At 40.2% G+C, this 22,010-nt stretch overlaps 1 protein-coding gene across 1 annotated transcript in view; it reads left to right on the top strand.

Annotated features, from left to right (window-relative positions):
• ABLIM1 (actin binding LIM protein 1) overlaps nucleotides 1-22,010 on the top strand; it is a 177,114-nt gene that overhangs the window by 37,537 nt on the left and 117,567 nt on the right. The window contains exons 3-4 of the mRNA XM_063101647.1: nucleotides 8,080-8,263; nucleotides 11,966-12,075. Coding sequence (XP_062957717.1) covers nucleotides 8,080-8,263; nucleotides 11,966-12,075 — 294 coding nt within the window. The remainder of the gene's footprint in view (nucleotides 1-8,079; nucleotides 8,264-11,965; nucleotides 12,076-22,010) is intronic.

Raw genomic sequence — 22,010 nt, 5'->3', positions numbered from 1 at the left:
ATTTCCCATCTCTCTACTGTGGAAAACACAAAAGAGCGTGAGAAGTGGTCTTTGCCTCCAGTAAGCTCACAGGAGAGATGAGGAGACAATCACAGTGGCAGTATATAGAGTATTCCAGGGGGGCATATGAAAGGCCAAATGTTGGTCATTATTTTGAGTCCCAAGGATATGTGGAGCCTGGGGGACTGGTGGAGGCTGTCAGCTCCAGCAGGAGGGTGAACCTGAGGGGTCAGAAGGTGGGAGGAATATCAGTGGGGTGCTCAGGAGAATCAGTTTGGGGTAAAGCGCTGGTGTTTGGGAAGAGTCAGATGTTGAGATGTGTGAGTCTCATATGGTCAGAGCACTTGGCAGAGTGGAGCGGGAGAGCTTCTGGGTAAGTGTCATTCCTATCGTATTGATTTGGAGGAGGTGTGCAAGGGAGGTTGATTGGGCAGGGGAGAAACTAGAGGAAAAGAGCCCATGAGGGCGGTTAATAGACCCCATGCTAACTGCTGCCTGTGGTGCTGGTAAAAATGGTGACACGTCTGTGCCTTTATCTGTATTCTATAGGGTGAGTTTATAGGCACATCCATAACTATTGCTGAGGCTATCTCCTTGTGCCCAGAGTTCATAAAAGGCAAATCTATGTGACCCAGCTCTTTCTGGAGAATGAAAAGGGGAAAAGGATAAGAGAGAATATGGACTTCAATAACATTTACCCACGGGCCCAAAATTCAAATATGTGGCCCAGTATGAGATATAACTCCCCGGGGTAAGCAAGATCGGTCCTGTTAAGCACAGCCAGCCATTCATTTCTTTCTTGTGCACAATTTCAGCCCCAATACCTGATATTAAAGTAAACCGTGCTATGGTGGAAGACTTTAATACTTGTTTTTGTGTTAGAAAAATCTTAGAAGGCAAAAAATACAAAAAATGGAGAATTGAATGAGATACTATTCTGAGTGATATCTTTGTTTCTTGAGCTGTAATTATATTATAATTAATATTATAATATAACTATAAATACTATAATAAATATTATAATTAGTTTGCTTGCACATGAAGCTCCATAACAAGCATTAAAAATAAGCTTGCTGTGTAGTCAAATATTTTATCAATAAATAGAGGTTTTGAAATGATTTCCTTCCAACCGAGGCTCTTTACTTATTATTGTAAACTTGAACTCTTAATTAAATAGAAACCCTCAAATGCCTTGCTTTGGGGGTCCATTTAACCATCTGAGCTTGTAACTGCCTTCTCGGAAATGATCATCGATTTTGATGTGCATTTAGAAATTAATGTAAAAAACAATTAAAATATGTTTTTTTGAGGCTTAGTGTTTGCTTCCAAGAGAGTGCACTAGCAAAAGTTATTTCTGATGGGAAGCTGCCCTTCACATTACTGTTGAGTCTCTGTTCAGCTATTTTGAGCTCTGGGCTATACAGTGTATGGTATTTTCAAACACACTGCTCTGGGTTTCAGAGCAAAAATGGCTTAACTCAGCCCCCACACCATAATGGACTTTTTGGTGGCTTGGGAAAACACTGTGTAGCAGAGTCTACCTTTGTTTTCTCTCTGAAGAGAGGGTTGGAGGAAATGAATAGAATAACATCTTGAATGAGATAAAATTCTTGTAAAATGTAGCTGGCGTAGAGGATGGGGGAAGTATTTGGTATTCGCACTGCAAATTCCGGGATGGAGTGTTTGGAGTTCTGCACCCTGTGTCTACCCCACCCCCAGCTCAAGCACATGGCATTGACCAAGGGTAAAGAAGCACATGGCTCTTATCACCGGAAATGAGGGAAGTGTAACCCAGCTCCCAGGCCTCCACGTCCTGGGGCAAGTTCAGCAGGGTGCCTCGTGCACTGTGATGGTTGACCAGGTGGCAGAAAGGCAAACAACCTCGCCTGCCCTAGAAAAGAGAAGAAAGGACCCACCTAAGGCTGCTGACCCCCCAGGGAAAATTCTTGTGTTGCTCAAAACTAAATTGAAAATATGGATCATGTTCTTAACTTGCCCTCCACTCTCTTACTGGTGTGGATTGATTCAAGCCCAGATGACAGCAACATCACAGCAAGATGTTCTGTCTGCTGTTGAGGATGAAGGAAATGTCTTTTGCATTTTATTCACAAACCTACTGTTGGGCAGTATTACCCATTCTCTTAATGTTTGGCAATATGAACTAGTTGTCAGGCAGATGGAATGTTACTGAAATGAATTGGTTGGAATGTAACATGTAACTGCTGTTTTTAGAAGGTTGAAGAAATAGCTGCTACTGCAGCCCTGTTCATGCCACTAAAATACTGTTCTGTTTTCACCCTTGTTGACGCTTCCATGCTTTGTCCTCCTCCTGTTCCATGGCATTTTTACAACGTGGGCAGTTCCTGTTAATTTTTTTATTTTTAAGATTTAAGATTTTAAAATATGCCTGTTACTAATTTCACAACTTTTATATAGAATTTCTTGGATAAACATATTCCTACTGAACTCTAGTAGATGACTGAATTCAGTGCTTTGCAGAGAATGAATTCAAGGTTGTGATATCAACAAGGCACAGGGCTATTTGTAGCCAGATGTTAGTGATGGCAAAGCAGGTCGGAGATGCAGCAGGGCCTTGAGTGGAGAATGTTTTAAATAATTGATCATCAAGGAGAAAGAAATTAATCCTTTCACTGGCAGCCCTATTTTTTTATGAAAGGAATCTATGCTTTTCCCTGGGCATATGTTCACTTTCAACTAAAGCAAAGTCAAATGGAGCACCCAAAGGTAAAAATCTAAATATGTCCTACTGAAGCTTGACCTCAGCAATTGAGGTTTCGTGATCATTTAGATGAAAAGTGTTATTTTGTGCCATCAGTTGAGTATTTGCTAAGCTGTTCTTATAAAACAGACCAAAGGTCTTAAAAAAGTTTTCAAATGTTCACCTTTCAATATTTTTGGTTCAAAAAAAAGTAATGCCTGATAGATATGGGTGATCAACTATGTTTCTATAATAAATAAAGAGAGTAAGGCCTTTGTCAAAGTGTAATTCAAAAAGTTAAGTATTAACTCATACAAATATAGGATTTATTCACCTCATTAATGAGGGAACCAGAGGGATGGTCAAGCTGGCTCAAAGGAGAACTAAGGAACAGGTTGCAAAGGCACTCAAGAAAGGCTGTTGGAATGAGATGGCTGTCTTAGAAAAGTGACTAGTGGTTCAGCAGGATGCTAAAACCAGACAGAAATCATGTGCATCTCTACTGGACAAGAATCTGAAAGTTAATTTTTTTTTTTTTTTTTTAAAGATGACTGGCAAGGGAATCTTAACCCTGGACTTGGTCATGTCAGCACCATGCTCTCCCAAGTGAGCTAACCGGCCATCCCTATATAGGGATCCAAACCTGTGGCCTTGGTGTTATCAGCACCGCACTCTCCCGAGTGAGCCACGGGCCAGCCCTTGAAAGTTAACACTGACTTCCAAAGTCTGGGCCTTTAATCAACAGTAAAGAGCTTGTCAAACACAGACCCAGTCCTCCCAGATAATGAAATAACCCTGTGTGAGCTGTTAAACAAAGCTCCAAGTATGACAGTGATAGAACATTCTTTCCTCTCTTTACTTGTTTACAATTTTGGATAATTTTTCTTAACATCTTATTATCTTTAAAGTTGGGCTTCCATTTATATGAGATGCCTAGAGTAGTCAAATTCATGGAGACAGAAAGTAGAATGGAGGTTGTCGGGGGCTGGAGAGAGAAGGGAGTGGGGTCTTCTTGTTGAACAGGTTCCGAGTTTCAGTTTTGCAAGATGAAAAGTGTTCTGTGGAGGGGTGGTGGTGATAGTTGCACAGCAGTGTGAATGTGCCCGGTGCTACTGAACTGTACGTGTAAAGTGATTAAAATGGTAGATTTTATGTTCTGTGTATTTTTCCACAATTAAGAATAAAATTAAAAAACGAGCTGACACATAGGTATATGAAGAAAGAGTTAATAATTCTTCATCCTCCTGAGAGAACTAATTTAATAACCCTCTGTGTTAACTCACTTTTCCTTGTTCATAAAAACATAAGTAGACTTTTCTAAAAATAGGATTATTAAAATCCTTTACTCTGACATCTGTCCTTTTCACTTAATGATACATCACAGAGAGCCCTCTGGGATGTAGATATTGATCCAGTCCATTCTTTTTAATACCAGCCCCATAGGTTAGATATACCATAATTCATTCAGCTATTGCTCTGCTGATGGAAATTAGGTGGTTTTCAGGATTTTTTTTTTTTTTTTTTTGCCAGTACAAACACTGTTATAACAAATCGTTTTGCTCCAGGAGAGTGATGCTGGGGGCCAGGATGTGAGCAGTGAGAGTGAGAGGGCAAGAGGATGGGATTGGAGTGGACTTAGTGCCCATTTGAAAATGTTGGTATGAGTGAAAGAATGTTTGTTACTGCTGTTTTATTGAGAGAAGTGATAGAAGGAGAGCAGAAGGTTTTAGGGGGGAGGGCAGAGAAGGATCGGATAGCGTCTGTTTTGTAAATGCTGGCTTTGAGAAAGGCATGCTGGCTGTGCCGCAGGCAGCTACCACTCAGGGTCCAAAGCTGTGGAAGACGTTACAGGGAGAGGTCACTGAGAATCCTTTGCATAAAGTCACAGTTGAAGTTAAGAGAGTGGATGAGATCTGCTCCCAGGGAGGCCTTATGTTATCAAGGAAGGATTTTTTGGAGTTACCCATATTTAGGAGTTTGACCAAGGAGACTGGGGGGCTGAGGGGTGGGAGGAAAAGAGGGAAGGAGCCGAGATTGTTACCAGTCCATTCTTACGAAACGTAAAATGTGAAGTATGTCGAGCAGCATTGACTTTGCTTCTCACTGCTTGTTTTGTATGCCTTCAAGGGCTCCTGCTTCTGTGAGTCTCTTCAAACACTAGTTTCCTTGTTGTATAAACCACCGGAAATAATGGCACAGTTAGGTAAGCCACCTTGAGCACTGCTTTGAATTTAAGGGAAAAGCCAAATCAAATCACAATAGGGCACAGTTCCATCGTAATTTGGCATCTCTCAATAGTGTCATGAAATCATTTTCTTAAGGCTTTGCTAGTTGACTAAAAACTAGGACTTTATTAATAAAGGAGAGGATGTGTTAATTTCACAAAAGCCATGTGAATCAGAAAGGGTGCCCAGAGGTACCCTAAGAAGCAGTAAACAAAGAATTTCTAGTATGTTTAGAATTATCTCTGAAACTGTCTCAACAATTTGTGTGGCCGTAAAGATTACCCTATTGCCACCAGATCTTTTTAGAATAAATTTTGTAAATTTTCAAACCAGCCCAGGTCATTGAAGGAGAGAATAAAGGGAGTTACTGGTTGTTGGGAAAATATAGGAAAAATGGTCAGGGCCCCTCAGATGTTCAGAATCTTGCCAAGCATGGGGAGGCCACTATTGCTGCTGGAGGCTGCTGCTGCTAGTGTCCCCGGGACCCTCTGCAAGGCCACTGCTGGACCTATAAGCTACCGAACCTGTAAGCTGCTGCTGCTGAGGAAGCTGAGGACTGAGCTCATGTTATCTGCCAACAGCTCCTGGAATCTTTCCTAATTACCTAGCATGGACCTGTGTGTGAGGGGTCTGGTGATCCAGCCTGGCATGTGAGGGGTCTGGTGACCCAGTCTGTACAATGGATTTGGAGGGTCTGAGCCCTAGCTCTGACAACATAAATGGAAACTTAGTATAACTAAAATAATAACTAAAATAATGAAACATGTTGTCTTTAGTTATGATTTGCCTTACTTTACACTAGTAGTCCAAATGCATTATTTTGTCACATCTCATGGCTTTGAGAAACACCTAAGTTTGAAAGAGGAACTGAGTCATCAGAACTGCTGATGTCACTGAAATTGCAGGAACTTGCCAAGTTTGAGGCAAGATACAATTTAATTCAAAAATTATGTTCCTGTATTATATCAGATACCATTAGGTTCTTAAATAAAAATCAAAAGAAGTTAAGATGAAGACTCTTACCCATGAAGAACTCATCCTGTAGGAAGATAAGATAGGTACATAGAAAGATATTGAAGAAAACTCTCTGAGGTGTTCTGTGACCTGCCGGGAATTTATTGTTGCTGAGGAATTTGCAATCAGAACAAGGCTAGTCGAGACTTGGATACCCTTGACTTGTAGGACCCATTTGGTGAGGAAGAAGCAGGTGTGAGAACAGTGAGGGCAGAAGGTGACGCTGGCAGGTTAGAGGAGGCAGCGGGTGGTGCATGAGCTGCTTTCCAGATGATATGATCATGGTAGTATTTATAGGGTGGTCAGTTCCAGGCATGACGGACTTGGGTTACTTAATTGTCCATTGCAAAGAAGGTCATAGCTGTGGAGTGTTGATGTAAACAAAGACTGAGAATCCACACTGGAACTTGTTTGTGGGTTCCATGTAACCTTGGATTATCTTTAGTAGCTTGCTATTAGGAAAGGGTACTAACTGAAGGTGGGGCATAGTTACTTGAGTCAGAATCTTACTGTGCTCAGCATTAGGTGCATTAATGAGCCAGGGAAACTAATCAGAGGAACCTGGAAGTGTTTCAGTAGGTCCCTAGGAGAGCAATTTAGTGATTGAACTCAACTTGTACCCACCTAGCTGTGTAGGAGTCACCTGACCTTGGGAATAGAGAGGTGAAGGTTAGAGATTTCCAGCTTTGGCCAGTTGCTTCCCAGTCACTTGGCAGTGACTTTCTTTTCTCTTGGGGACAGCTTAAGGCTTTATTTGTGAATAAGATGTGGTGACCTTCTCTTGTAAAGTATGCATAGAGCAAATGTACTTCACAGGGCCTGGTTTTCCAAAGCCTTGCAGTTTCAAATATTGACCTTGCAAAGGACAGGAAATTTTCCCCAGGCTATAGTCCCTGTTGTAAAATAAAGAGTTGTAACACGGCAAGGTTGCTGGCTCAAAGACAGGTTACTGATTGATATTTAAAGATACTGGGAAATTGCTGTAAGAAGAGAATGTTTGCAAAAATCAAGTTTTTGTTGCAAATTGCATTATACAATGTCACCTTACTGAATGTAACCTGCTTCTACTGTTAAACTTGTTAAACTGTTCTTAGCAAAAACCCCACCTGTGTTCTCTTCCTGTAACTTCCTGGTCTGGAGAACAAAAGCAGGAAGAGAACCTCAGTTCTTGGTTAATTTCCCAAATGGAAGGAATGCCTCACTCTTGAGGGTTCCAGAAGATTAACCCCTTTTTGAGGGTTTCTCACTGCTCAGAAGAGATGGGCTTTGATTAATCTTTGGCGGCTCTGTCACCCAGGGGAAAAGGAGTGACAAATCTCTGGGAAGCAAAGCAACATTCTCTGGTCTTGTCTGAACATGTAGACCAGGCCCAAGCCTCTGGCACTCCAGAACCGGCCTGTTAGCATCATCTGCATAATCTACAGCTGCTCAATTTTGAAAGGGATGTCAAAATCCAGACACAACAGTGTCCTCTTTTGTGTGTACTGAGGTTGTAATGACAGTTTTATCTTGGACACATCCCTTTTTCTTTCTCTTTTGCCTGTTCATTTTTATCTCTGTCTCTAATATATAAGTAATTGGCTTATCCTATTTACTGCACAAAAAGAAAATTAAACATCTGAATTTTTCATAGCTATGGGAAAGTATTTCCAGAGTGTGAAAAAATAGCTACTGGAAATTTCAGCTACTGCTTTCGGTATAGTGGGAATTTATTAGTCACCTCAGTAACAATCTTGGCCCAAACCAAGCAGTTGTGTGGGCAAGGAGTGGGCACCTTTCCTAAATAGCTCTGCCAGGGACACCTTTGTTCACATTGAGACAGTCTGAACCAAGGGTATCTTTGAGTCAGAGGCTGTTTGATTACTTCTGAACCTAAGGTATACCACAAAAGCCATTGAGAACTAGCCAAGGGATTTTACTTGTATGAGATATTGCATAGCTCCCAGGGGGAAGGAGGCAAGAAAGAAATCAGAGCCCAATAATAAATAGCTCTTTGTACCAATCCCCTCCCCTAGCCCCAAACCATTGAGATCACAGAGTAAGCGACCAGCATTCAGTACAAGGCAATGCTGCCCAGCAGCTTGGCAGATGATGAACAGATGTGAACTTGTCTTTCTACAGTGTGTGGCTGTGACCTGGCCCAAGGGGGCTTCTTCATAAAGAACGGGGAATATCTCTGCACCCTGGACTACCAGCGGATGTATGGGACCCGCTGCCATGGCTGTGGGGAGTTCGTGGAGGGCGAGGTGGTAACTGCTCTGGGCAAGACCTACCATCCCAACTGCTTTGCCTGTACTATCTGCAAGTAAGTGATTACCTTCCTACAGTAGAGAAATGCTGGTTGCAGCTGTTCAAGCTTGGGATATTCACCTTTTGTCTTGAATGGTACTTAGTCTTAAAATATTCTTTTTCTGATGTATCCTTAGGTTTATTTCTCTTCTGACTGTATTTTCAGTCTTAGTGAAAAAGTAATTTAGTTGGAAAACTTTATACATCGTGTCCTCTACAAAATAACATGACTGATTGTGAGTGGCCTGAAAGCAGCTCTGTCTCGGTCTGAAAACATTTTGAGCAATGAAAACACCGGGGAAAATGGCACACTGCTTAGAAGGATTAAGCTGATTTGGAAGTATAAGTTTTTATGCGTGCGTGTGTGTGTGCGTGCGTGCTTATGCATCTTTTTAAATAGCCTATTTATTCTATAGCAGATGTTGGCAAACATGGTCCATGAGCCAGATTAGACCCAGTACCTGTTATGCAAATAAAGTTTATTGGAACACAGCCACGCCCATTTGTTTTCACACTGTCTATGGCTGCTTTTGAGCTTCAGTGGCAAAGTTTAGTAGTTGCGAGAGACAGTATGGTCTGCAAAGCCTACAAAAAAATTTACAATCTGTTCTTTTAGGGGAAAAGTTGCCAACCTTGCTCTCTAGGTATTTATTATCTGCCAAGGCTAAATCTTAACTACACAAAACAGCTTTGTCAAAATGGTCAGAGAGAAGAAGGAAACCATGAAGTGTGAGTGGGAAAATGTGATGTTTTCATTGTTGTTGTGTTTTGAGGACTACATATTATAAAACTTAAAACGGGTTTGATTCCTGTAACTAGGAGACTCACCAGCAAGGGTAAGCTACTTTATTGATCAGTTTTAATTAGGCAACCCCGCGCCTCTTTGAGTGGTCCTCTGTTTTGCCATGCCTTTCTCAAAACTGCTGTTCAGAGGAGGTGTTTTATTTTGTTTTTCAGCATTTCGTGTTTCCAAACCAGAGAGGTATAAACTATAGAAGGGTAGATTTAATTTTTGTGTGTAATTAACAAGGTAATGCTAACAGATAAATCATAATAAGACAGATGAAATATTCATTAAAAAATTATTTAAATAAATTTTATAGCTATTAGCTCATTTCTCAATTACATTTTGTAAAAAATCATAATTTAAAAAAATTCTGGATTAATGAGATGAACATTTTTCTGTATTTAACCAAAAGCAAAGTTCCATCCTGACTTCTGCCTTTTCAGGCTATAGCACTCAGCCTGGGTAAGAGTCCTGGGCTGACATGGAGGAGACTCAAGTCTTAGTCCTGCTTCCTGGGCTGAGTTGAGACCTATATAAATTCCTTTCCAAGGCATTTGCCTCAGCTGTAAAATGAGAGACTGTGGAGTTGATGAGCATGATTCCCCAAGCTTGGCTGATTACTGGAATCTCCTGGCAGGGAGGGGGTGTGTGGATGGATCTCCAAAAGTATCCACTTCTGGCCTGTTTCCACCCACAAACCCACATGCTGATTTAGTAGTTTCTGGAGGGTTCCCAAGTATGATGTTACTAAGCCAGGTGGGAAGGCCCCGGTCCAGGTAAACTCTGAGAACCCCTCTGTTCCTGACCCTAAGAGATCATTGTTTTAAAGTTGATATAATGATGGACAGACATTTACTAACAGTATAGCCCTGTCCTTGGATGTTTGAGCCAGGAAAGAGGTGCTCTAAATTGCTACTAGAGTGCTGCCGCTGCGTAATGATAGTTCTACATGATTTGGGGCCTCCTTTAGTTTACAAGTTGCGTTTATGTAGAATTTAATTTAAGTCTCTTAGCAGTTCTGTGAAGTCAACCAGGAATTAATATCCCTGCTTATGAGTGACTCCGAGTCTCAGCATTTAAGGGACTCTCCCACGTTAATGTGGAAAGCTAAGATTTTTACTGACTCTAAATCCTGTTCTCTTTTTATTACAAACATGCATACAAATAACAGAAGGGAGTGAACCTGTATGGACAGAGGACATAGGGAGAGAGGAAAGTTCTGAAAAGGGTCATTTACAAAATAAGAAAACTCAAGGTTCAGAAGGTCTGTCCCCACAGAGAGCTAGACTCTGGCTTGTCCCTTAGAGGGTCTGTCTGAGATTCGGGTCTAAAAACATAAGCTTGGATTAGAAGCAGGGCCCGGACAGGGTGGGGCAAGCATGGCACCTAAGGTGAGAATGTAAAGAGGGGATCATTCTCAGGGTCATGCAAGTACAGGGTCAGTGCCAGAGAATGAGAGCTTCCCTAAGTGTGCCCCAGGTGGGTTGCTTGCCTCACGTGGGTTCTGGCCTGATCGGAGGCAAAAGAACCTGTGCTTGTTGTGTTGATGGGCCCTTAACCCCTTGACACCCTCCTTACAGAAAAGATTTGAGGCTTGTTCAGTTTTAATTAATGCTTATGAATCAGTGGGCCCACTGGCATCCACCAGAGTGTGATTTTGTTTATTAGAGAGAGAGCAAGCTCTGAATTGGTGGATGCCATTTGCACCCGTCTGCGGCCTTGTCTAGCTCGTCAATCCGGGCAAGTCACTTAACTTCTCAGGGCCTTTTCTGTACAAAGGAAAGTAACACAGCACCACGAGCAGATAGGACACCACCTCTCCTCATGACTTGTTAAATTTTGGAGTGTAGAAACTTAAAATTCTCCTTGAGGACTTGAACCAAGCACATTTGTGGAGTTGTTTTAAGCCCAGATTTACCTGTGTGTTCATTACAGGTAATTACCAACTGTTAGGCAACCAAGAGGTGATTTAAAGGAGAGATTGCAGCTGTGAAAGTAAAACTAATGTCAAGAAGCTTGAACTTGTTCCTAAGTAATTGCTTCTGACTCAGATTTGTGATGTTTGGCTTGTGAGTTTCACATTTCCTAACAGCATCACACATTTGAAAACTCATGTTGATGAAGATTATTGGAAAATTGGCCAATTACAAGTAAGCAGTCATGGAAACCGTCATATGTCTATTAATTAATGACTTTTTTTAAGGCTGTCTGCCTAGTAAACTTGAAGAAACTGTTAATTTATATGCAAAAGGCACTATTTTTGAAAACTGTGCTGTGATTGATGAATGCCTCATGTAAAGGGAGATCATCTTTCTGAAAAGAAGCTAATACTAATTCTTAAACTGTTTCTCCCAGCTTATAAAGAACTGGGTCTCCAGCACTGTGAAACATTCAGTTCACCCATGCAGATGTCCAGGACAAAGTCTAATTCAGCATAATTATCACAGAGCTCTAGGCACAGTCCCAGGAAACTGAAAGAGTTAATGCTTGACCTGTAACCAGTCCTCTTGGGGAGGGGCCGTGAGCTTCAGTTGGAACTCATGGCATTTAAATGATTCCTTCATGAAGGATTTTCCATTTGGAAATTTACTGTTCCGTGTGCCATGCTAGGTGACTTGTGTTTTACTGGTCTGTGTGCCGACTAGGTGACTTGTGGGAACATCCCTCCACTTATACGTGGAGGGTAAATCATTCCATTTTGCTATCCAACTGCCCATAGAAACAGTGTATTCTCTTTTCTTCTCAAAATGAGGCACAATTGTTTGTTTGGACTATATCCAGCTGGCTGGCTTGGTTCTGACTACATTTCAGACATTTTAACTGGGGCTTTTCCAAGAAGTAAATTTGCACCAGAGGGCAGCAAGCAAAGGAGTAAGGAAAAGGAGTGAAATTGCTAGAATAACCTTGAGGGCAATGTCTTCCTGTCTTCAGGCGCCCGTTTCCACCCGGAGACCGAGTCACATTCAATGGAAGAGACTGCCTTTGTCAACTCTGTGCACAGCCGATGTCGTCCAGCCCTAAGGAAGCCACCTGCTCCAGCAGTAAGTGCCCCGGTGATCCATTGACATGATCCATTTGTGGTTCAAAAGTAGCTCAGGCAGGTGCCTTCCTTTTTGAGAAACCCTGTTAGCTGGAGATAAGAGTAGCCTTATCTGTTTGAATAGACATTTCTCCAGAGGTGACGTAAAAATGGCCAACAGGTACATGGAAAGGTACTCACGATCACTAGTCACCAGGGAAATGCAAATCAAAACCACTATAATCTCCTGTCTCACGCCTGTTAAGATAGTTATCAAAAAAAACTAGACAGAGATAACAAGTGTAAGGGAGGGATGTGAAGAAAAGGGAACACTTGTGCACTGTTGGTGGGAATGTAAATTGGTGCAGCCATTATGGGAAATAGCGTGAAGGCTCCTAAAAAAAAAAAAAAAAAAAAAAAAAAAAAAATTAAAAATAGAACTACCATAGGGTCCAGCAATCCCTCTTCTGGGTATGTATCAAAAGGAAAGGAAATCACTACCTTGTAAAGATATCTCCACTCCATGTTCACAGCAGCGTTATTCACAATAGCCAAGATATGGAAACAACTTAGGTGTCCATCAATGGACGAATGGATAAAGAAACTGTGGTATATATGAGGGTACCTCAAAAAGTTCATCAAAGGATTTATTATCTTTTAAAATCTATTTTTCCATGAATTTTTTGAAGTATACTTGTATGTACAATGGAATATTATTCAGCCTTAAAAAAAAAAAGAGATCGTGCCATTTGCTACAATATGAATTGACCTGGAGAACATGATGCTAAGTGAAAGAAGCCAGACACAGGAAGAAAAATTTACATATCTCACTTACATGTGAAATCTAACAAAAAAAGAGGGGGTCAAATATAGAGAGAATAAACCTGTGGTTACCAAGGTTGGGGTCAGGGTGGGGAGGAAATGTTAGATGTATGTCAAAGGATACAAAGTAGCAGATATGCAGGATGAACAAGTTGAAAGACCTAATGTAGGAGAGGTGAGGACTATAGTTAACAGGTGTTCTTTATTCAGAATTTTTGCTGAGTAGATTATAGCTGTTCTTGCCACAGGGGGGAGAAATGAGTAACTATGTGAGATGATGGATATGTTTAGTTCCAATAAATTAACTATTTTACTACGTATGTATCTTATAACAATATCATGTTGTATATACAAAATGAAATGTTTTTTTAAAAGTAGTTTAAAAAAATTAAATTTAATTTAAAAATAAATTTTAAAAAGTGTAGTTTTATCTAAGGCATTTTCAGTTGTAATGTGATGCTTGGTGAAGCTGTCACTAAGACCCATGCAATGAAAGTCATCTCCATTATTTCAAAAAGACATAAATAGAGTTGGTCATCAAACTGTTCATTTTGACAGTCAATGAAAGGAAAAGAATTATAAAATTTTACAGTAGAAATGCCCATCTCTTGTCATGATGTTTGAGATGTCAGCACATTTGGTGGTGATGTGATTGACATCTTGCTGTGTTAAAATAGCTTTCTCCACTGCACTTACAGTGCAAATGCGGGGGCTTCTGCTCACCCTTAAATAATATTAATAATCTTTATCCACCTGGAGGGCTCCTGGCATTTATTCATTGACAGATAATTTGCTGAGCACCTGCAATGTGCATCATTCCTCACACTGGAGATATACCCATGAGCAAAGCAACCTCCCCATCCTCAGGAAGCTTACTTTCTAGTGAGAGCAGATGGACAAGAAACGCATTCACAAAAATATCTAATATGTGAATAAAATTAAAGTAGGAAGAAAATTAAAGCAGAGTAAAGGGACTGCATTTATATGGGGCAGTCAGAGAAGACTTCTCTCAAAAGATGATACTTAAAGAGAGATTTGAGGAAAGTGTGGGAACAAACTGTCTGTACATCAGGGGATTAATAGTTATGTATGACAAGGTCTTGTCTGATCTGTGGGCATCCAGAGAACCAACTTCCTCCAAAATAAAAACAGTGGCCAGTTGCATCATTTCTTCTAGTAAATAACATTGGGTAGGTCAGTTAACAACTTTTAGGTCAATGAATTCTGAACTCTGGGCACTAAAAAAGCATCTGTTTCCTGGGATGTTAGGAAGTGGACTAGTGAGTGGTTTGCTTTGGTTTCTATGGATTTTGCCAATCCTTGGGAGATCTGAAATAAACTTCTTTAAGCCCTCAAGTGAGTCTTAATGCATAAGAATGAGGTAAGGCACTTCTGTTCTAGAGGAATTTGGTGTAATTTATAACAGTGATTCCAAATCTTTCTATTAAAGTAGAAGCCTTATACCTATTAAAAATAAGAATGTTCTAGCCAAAGCATTTGCATAGGAATTGGATTTTGACCACTGGGATGAAAAAAGGAAATACACGTTAGTGCATCTTATTTAGCGCTTGTTATCAGATCTGTAGCATGTGAATTTATATGAACTACTGATAAATAATAGCCTGCATAGGACAACAACTAGAAAGCAAGGTACAACTCTCAACCCCTAGTAGGGTTTCAAGTCCTTCACTGTTCTTATTACCCTGCCCCAAGCACAAAAAGATACAATTAGCCCCAGGTTGCTGGGGAGGTAACCTCAGGTGGGAATAGTCACCCCATTGTTTGGGAGGGATTGCTTCTAAAGTATGTTACCAAAAACCTTGGAGGAATTCTTCAGTCCAGTTAAGAAAAAGGGGATTTTATGAGTCCCAGGATATGATGACAGCTGTGGCAGAGGATCACGTCAATAAAGCCTATAATAAGAGTGGCTTTCCATGGGCCTGCCCGTGGCTCACTTAGGAGAGTGTGGTGCTGACAACACCACGTCAAGGGTTAAGATACCCTTACCGGTCATCTTTTTCTTTAACCAAAAAAAAAAAAAAAAAAAAAAAAAGAATGGCTTTCCATTTTTGTAAAGTCCTTTGTTCCAACGATCTTTTTGGATAGGTGGGGAAATTGAGGCTGTGGGTGTACTAAAGGTCATATGTCCAATGATAATGTAGGATCAGATGCAGGTCTTTTGACTCCTGGTTTTGGTTCTCTTTTTTGCTTCATCTAATAATCTTCATTGTTTGGCTTAAGAAATAGAAGCAGGGTGTTTTTAAAGGCTTTCATTCCTCAATTACCATGTGATTTGGGAACCTGTTTCCCATTTACAGCTCTACGAAAATGGTTATTCTAATCTTTATTAATTTTTTTTTTTGCTTTATCTGTAATTCCCATTTTTATGTTATGCATGTAAAATTGATGTAAAAAACAACCAAACTCAAATTTATTGCATTTTAAATACTAGATTTAACAGTTATTGCTTATGTGCAAATTGTTGAGCCAAGTCATATTTTCTTCTTTGATTCCATTGGATGAAGTTCCATTTCTGTGCAACTACTTTGGTCAGAACATTTTTATTTTTAACAAGTACTCGTCTGTTTAGATAAGTACTCAAATGGCATTTATGGAGCATGTGGGTGTCTGTGTAAAAGAGAGCACTTATATATGGATGCACACATGCAAAATATCCAAACTGGGCAGGCACACAAATACTAGAGCAATGGGAATTTTTGGCAAGTTTCTGAAGTTCACTGGAGCATAATTAGAAAACACCTGGTTGTTATTCGTAATCCTTTAAGAATTGCCTTATACTTTAAAACTATCCTGGTATGACTTTAATTTCTATTTTAATAAAATAAATGAGTTGTTTAACTTGGCAAATCTTCCTAAATAGAAACAGAAAATGACCTTTTTTTTAGTGTGAAACTTCATTGATAACATTCACAGAATCAGTGAAATATATCAGAGAGCCGAGGTCCTCTTTCTCGTTTGAGATATTCTATTCGGAAAGGAGTTTGCTCTTCTCAACCCCAGTTTTATTTCACATTCTGTGGCTGGTTTCCCACCAACACTGAATAGGAGGTGGAGACAGTGTGACAGGGATAAAAGCAGACAATAAATGGACAAGGCAATGAAAATTTGCACAAAATAGTCTCTGTTCATGCTGACTGAATAAAGACACAGCATTTCTATTTCAGCAGCTCAGTGGCTGCCATGCTTGTATTGTTCTGATTTAGGAAGAACTCCCATTGGAATACTGTGCTTGGTGCTTCCTTCCTCCTTGTAGTAATTCTTCTAACCTTTATCTGTTTTATTTTCTTCATCAAGCACTCACACAGAACTTCCTATGTATCAGGCACTGTGTCAATATTTTTCATTATTAACTCATCTAATCCTCATAACAACCCTATAGGTTGGTACTAATATCCTGTTTTCACAGATGAAGAAACAAAGGACTATAGAGGTCACACAGACATTAAGGAGCAGAGCTGTGATCCAAACCCAGGCAGTCTGGCTCCAGATGCCACGCTCCCGGCCCCGATATTTATTTTACAACGTGTAGGTATCATATCACTCTCTGGTTTTCAAAGACGGGAGTGCCGAGCCTTGGAGGGGTGACCTGATGTCTGCAGATCATCCAAGTGTCCTGACTCATAGGGCTGTGCACTTTCTCCGTGCCACACTTGCCTCCCTGTTGTGTCAAGGTTTAGTGAATGGAAACCATCAGGAGATTATTCATAGACACCAACTACTTCAATAAAAGATTATTGCCCTGAATTAGTTAAAGCTATTGCTGCATCCAGTCTAATGCAATTCCAATTTAATAAGCAATAAGCATTATATAAAATGGAGATAGTAGTAAAACCTACCTCACAGGGTTGTGATGAATATTAATTAAACTGTTTCACTAGCTGATTCATACTTTAATGTCTTCTGGACATAGCATTTTTTTTTACTCGACCAGAAGTTTAAGTACAATCTTGTAAAGCTTAATTCCACTTCAGTCTTCATGTATTTGCAGTAACTGAGGGACTGGATTCCCACGGGTTAAGGAGCAGTGTGCGGGGGAAGTCTGTGTGTGGCAACCCAGAGCGTAGGGAGTCAGGTTTTTCCTACGCAGCTCCTGTCTATTTCAGGCACCTGATCAGGAGTGGGCACTTTCCATTTCAAAGGGTGTCTGACTAATGTCTGACTGCGTGTGGGTTTGGCGGATTGACATGATGAACACCCACACACAAATACATGCAAGCCCATCTTTGTGTCTTTCCCTCCACTATGTACAGCATCATCATTATTCCAACTGCAGTTGAAACTCCTACAGACATCGGGGCAAATGTGCTAGTTGGACTGAATTTAAACCATTTCAGGTAAGGAGTCACGGGCATGTTTTCAAAGGAGAGGAAGACATTTTCAATTATTTCACCTTCCTATTTGGTGCAATAGCTTTTAATAGTTGCAAGATCATTTTCTTTTATCTTTATGTTCTCAAAGAACTGTTTGCAGGTTGAGTGGGAATCGTCTGCTGAGTGGAGAGGTGAGGATTGTACCTGGCTTCTGACTGCCTGGGGTCAGGTCCTGGCTCTTTTCTTACTAACAGTCTCTTTACCTTTCCATCCTCCACTTTCTCATCTGTAAAATGGGATGGTAACAGGTATCTACCTTGTAGGATTAAACAAGTACATATATTAAAATGTCACGTATTTATAAAACAATAACTTACTGTTCACACATTGATTTTGGAATTTTTGTGGAAGAGAGTCCACACTTTCTGTGACTGTTTTTTTCACTGTGCTGTTCATGACAGCCGCCTTTATCTGCTCTTTTGGCACTTTCCACCAGTATATAAATTGATGACGGAAGGAATGCATCCACACATAGCGCCCATGGATTGTTGGAGTTTGACTCACAGTGATGTGTTTTCTGGCCATGTCTCCAAAAAAACAGATCTGCCCCTCCTTCTTTAGACACAGTCTTCCTGCAGGATAAAATGGCAGAGGAGATTTGGCAGGGCCCTGTGAAAATGAATGGGTTATCTACATGTTGTTGACTGCTTCAAATCCCAGCTCTATCACTTACAGGCTGTGTGGCTATGAGAACTCAATCTGTCTGTGCCTCTGTCACTTTGCCTCTAAAATAGGAAACAATAGTGGTTTCTTTCTCATTGGGTTGTTGAGATTAATATAAGTGCCTAAGAAGGTTCATGACACATAGTAAGCACATAGATGTGTTACCATTATTCTTTAAGGAAGTTGTGAGACCAGAACTTGAGTCTAGAGATATTCAGAATCAGAAAGGAAAGAAAGAAAAGGGTGCAGCGATGGTTAAGAGTGTGGGCTGTCCATTTCAGAATGCCTGGCTTTGACCTCTTCCTAACCATGTGGCCTTGGGCAAGCTATTTGAAGCCTCAGAACCCCAGTGCTCTCATCTATAAATTGGAAAATAGATACTTAAAAGGGTTGTTATGAGGGTTAAATGAGATACTGCCTAGAAGGACAGTCTAAATGTGGAGAAGTATTTGTAAAACGCAGTACAAGGGAAACCCAACCAGAACAAAGGCTTTGTTGTCCTGTGTCCTGAGAAGTGAAATTGGAAAGACAGAGCCATGAGCTAGGTCTAGGGAGGCCTTGAGGGGTTTGGTAATATGGAACTCCAGAGGATAGTTTTTAGCCTAGAGGATGACCAGATGAAAATAATGTTGTAGAAGGATTAAGGTGGTGATGGTGACAATGGATTGCAAAATCAATGCTTTTGGGTCCAGGATCGGGTTTGGGAAGACCTTTGATTGTCATTACAAGAAATGGCTATGAGAAAAGATGAAGGTGAATGAAAGGATCATATTAAAGCAAGACACAGGATGCCATTCATTCATTCAACAAACATTTCATCGAGCATCTACTATATTCCAGACACTGTTCTAAGCACCAGCTAAATTCTTTACTGCACAGTTAATATGTAACATTATTGTGATAGATTTGTCCCTGTTAAGAAATCAACATTGGCACATAACCAGTTGTATTTTAATTGTTCACATGTGTGCCCACCTCCACTACCAAGAAAATGAACTCGTTGACTGTAAGGACCCTGTTGTCTTTCTCTTTTATACAAGGCCTAGCACATGAAGTCCTGAATAAACATTCTGGAAATTAAATCAAAGCCTTCTCTGTCTCTAAACAGGGCTAATTACAATCTCCTCTTTTCAAATGGTTTTAAGTGTTCATTGTAAAACAATACTCATATTACAGAAAGTTACAAAGAGGGAGATAAAAGTCACCTCGAATTCCATCACCAAGAGATCACCTCTACTAATATTTTTGTGAAAATTCTTCTGGATATTGCTGTAAATGCTATCGACATTTACAATTTTACATAAATTCTTCTCATAGTGTTTTATTCACGTGTCATCCTTTCAAAACTCATTTATTCTTCTGAGTGTCACGCAAAGGGCTGAAAGCCTTGAATTTGCTGGGGCCCCTGGGCAACAGGGCTGGCTCAGATGTGCTGGGCCAAATATGTGCTTTGCATTTCTAGTATGCTTCTTATTACCATATAGCTATGTTAGCTCTGGGTATATTTCTCTCTCCCACCAGACTATGAGCTACTGAATGCGAAGGACTGTATTTTTTTAGTTCTTATGAATAACACTGTGTACATAGTAAGCACACAAATGTTCATTTAGCGAGAGAATTGATGCCATCCCTGGAGAGCCTTTGAGGGAGCAAATCTCAGCTTCCAGGTCCAGATGGTGAGGTCTGACTGCTACTTGAATGAAGACACCTTTTGTGGATTTGTAAAATCGCACAGTGTGTACAGTTTGAGTACATGAGAAGTAACGTGTATTGGCATGTTTAAACTCACTTATTTTCTCATCTCACTTTGAAGCATTTTCCCTTATTTAATAAAAGGGAAGCAGTTATTTATTGTTTCAAATAAATGTGTTGATGACAGAATCACAAGTTTATAAGAAAAGTTAGAGGTGTCAGGGAATGTCTCTCCCAACTTTGAGTGTGACCTTGGAGTGCAGCTACACCTCTCTAGGCATTTAGGGTACCAGCCCCTGGTCTGGTGGGGCAGGGTTCTAACCTGGTGTGGCAGTTTCAGTGTTGTTCTACTAGGTATGGGATGAGGTGTTGAGAGAGTTTGGAATTTCCATTGCAGCCAGAGGTTTGTTGCAGAGAGACAAGTTATGTTGCAAAGAAGAGTATTAACATTCAGATTTTTTCAGGCTGAAATATATAACAATTAAAGATATAAAGATTCCAGAGTGATACATCTTTTCACTTAACCTTAGCCTGGGTTATCTCCATTGCAAGAAAGGAACAAAAGTTCCTGCTTTATAAGGAATGGGTACAACTAAGAGATTAACTGAAAGATGCTTTCAGTGGGTGGAAAGTTAATGGCATTTTGTTATGTAGTATGTATGTGTCTTACCTTACAAAATAAGGCCCACACCTTCTAACAACTTATTGGTAAAACTAGAATTTTAATGGTTGGCACAGCAGTCATTTCCAGTTTAACTTTAATTTTTAAGCAGCAGCAAAAATTTAGCTGTCCAAAAGGACTACTGTGTATACCTATAACTGAATACTCATACAGATTGTCCATAGAAGGATATTTGAGAAATCACTATTAGTAGTTGCCTCCAGGCAGAGAGAGAGCAAACTGGGAGGCTGGGAGACAAGGAGGGAAAGAAAATGATTTTATTCTATGAAAAACAAATTTTTTTCACTATGTATTTTTACCTATTTAAAACTGAAGTATAATAAAATAATGTTAATTTACAAAATAAAAGACCCTTTCCAGACTGAAGTCTCACTGCAGTCTGCCCTTGCAATGACCTTCAGCCATGTGCATGTTAAGTGACTAGTCACATGATGAAAGTACTGAAACTGACATTCGACCCCTTCTTTTCTTCTTCCTGTCTTTGGAATAGAGTAAGTGAGTGACGTTTGCTAATGAGTACCAAATCTAAGAAGGTGACATAAAACACAAATATGATTTCCTCTTTGGCAAGAACCCGGGTATGCTTGTGACTATAGCTAGTTAAAGATTTATCATAAAACTCTTTACCAGGGTAAAGTAAAACTAAATTAGGGAAATGAGCTCAAGAGTAAATCTTCTGGGTATAATTTTTTTATTGAGGTGAAATTCACATAGCATAAAATTAACCATTCTAAAGTGGATATTTTGTTACCCTGTAGTGCATTCACAGTGCTGTGCAAGCACCATCTCTGTCTAGTTCCAGAACACTTTCATCACCCCAAAAGAAAACTGTACCCATTAAGCAGTTATTCGCCATTCCCCACTTTTTCCAGCCCCTGAAAACCACCAACCTGCTTTCTGTCTGTCTGGATTTACCTATTCCAGATATTTTTTATGAATGAAATCATATCCTATATAGTCTTTTGTGTCTGGCTTCTTTAATTTAGTCTAAAGTTCTCAAGATTCATCCAGGTTGTAGGATTTTCAGTACTTCATTTCTTTTTATGGCTTAATATACCATTGCATGGCTGCTCACATTTTCTTTATCCATTCATCTGTTAATGGATATCTAGGTTGTTCTTATCTTTGGCGATTGTGAATGGTGCTGTGATGGACATTCATGTACTAATATTTGTCTGAATACTTTTAATCTTTTGGGTCTTGGAACAGTTTTAAGGGAGGTTTGCTAAGGACCATCCCAAATCTCAAAAGCAGTGGCTGCCAATTTTCCAAACATCTCCTCGAAATTACTGGGCTGGTGTCCACTAGAGTTCACAGTGTGGCAGGCTATGGCAAGGGCACCATTGAATGGCCTTGGGCTGTTGCAGGTAGCAGAGTCTATCTCTAGGGTGTCTTTCTTCCTCTCTTGTTTGCTCCCTCTCCCACTCTTTGGTTCTTCCCTTTTTCTAACCCTTTTCTTCCTCTATTGCTGGCTATAACTTGAGCAGAGGACTACATGGTCATTGTTCAACCTGCTGGTGGAAGTTTGCCCCCAAATTTTTCAGGCTCTCTAGAAAAAAAGGATATCAACAGTGCTGAGGACACAGGCTTTGAGCAGAGTACTCATTGGCTCTCTCTCCCTGTAGAAGGATGTATAACAATTGCCCTTTTGAGGGATGGCAGTTGCAAGGCATGTCTGGATTATATATTACAAGCAGAAAGGAGAAC

Source organism: Cynocephalus volans, chromosome 7 (genome assembly GCF_027409185.1).
Source record: "Cynocephalus volans isolate mCynVol1 chromosome 7, mCynVol1.pri, whole genome shotgun sequence".
NCBI classification, from domain to species: Eukaryota; Metazoa; Chordata; class Mammalia; order Dermoptera; family Cynocephalidae; genus Cynocephalus; species Cynocephalus volans.
The sequence above is the reverse complement of the archived record's forward strand: the minus strand, read 5'-3'. Positions and strand labels throughout refer to the sequence as shown.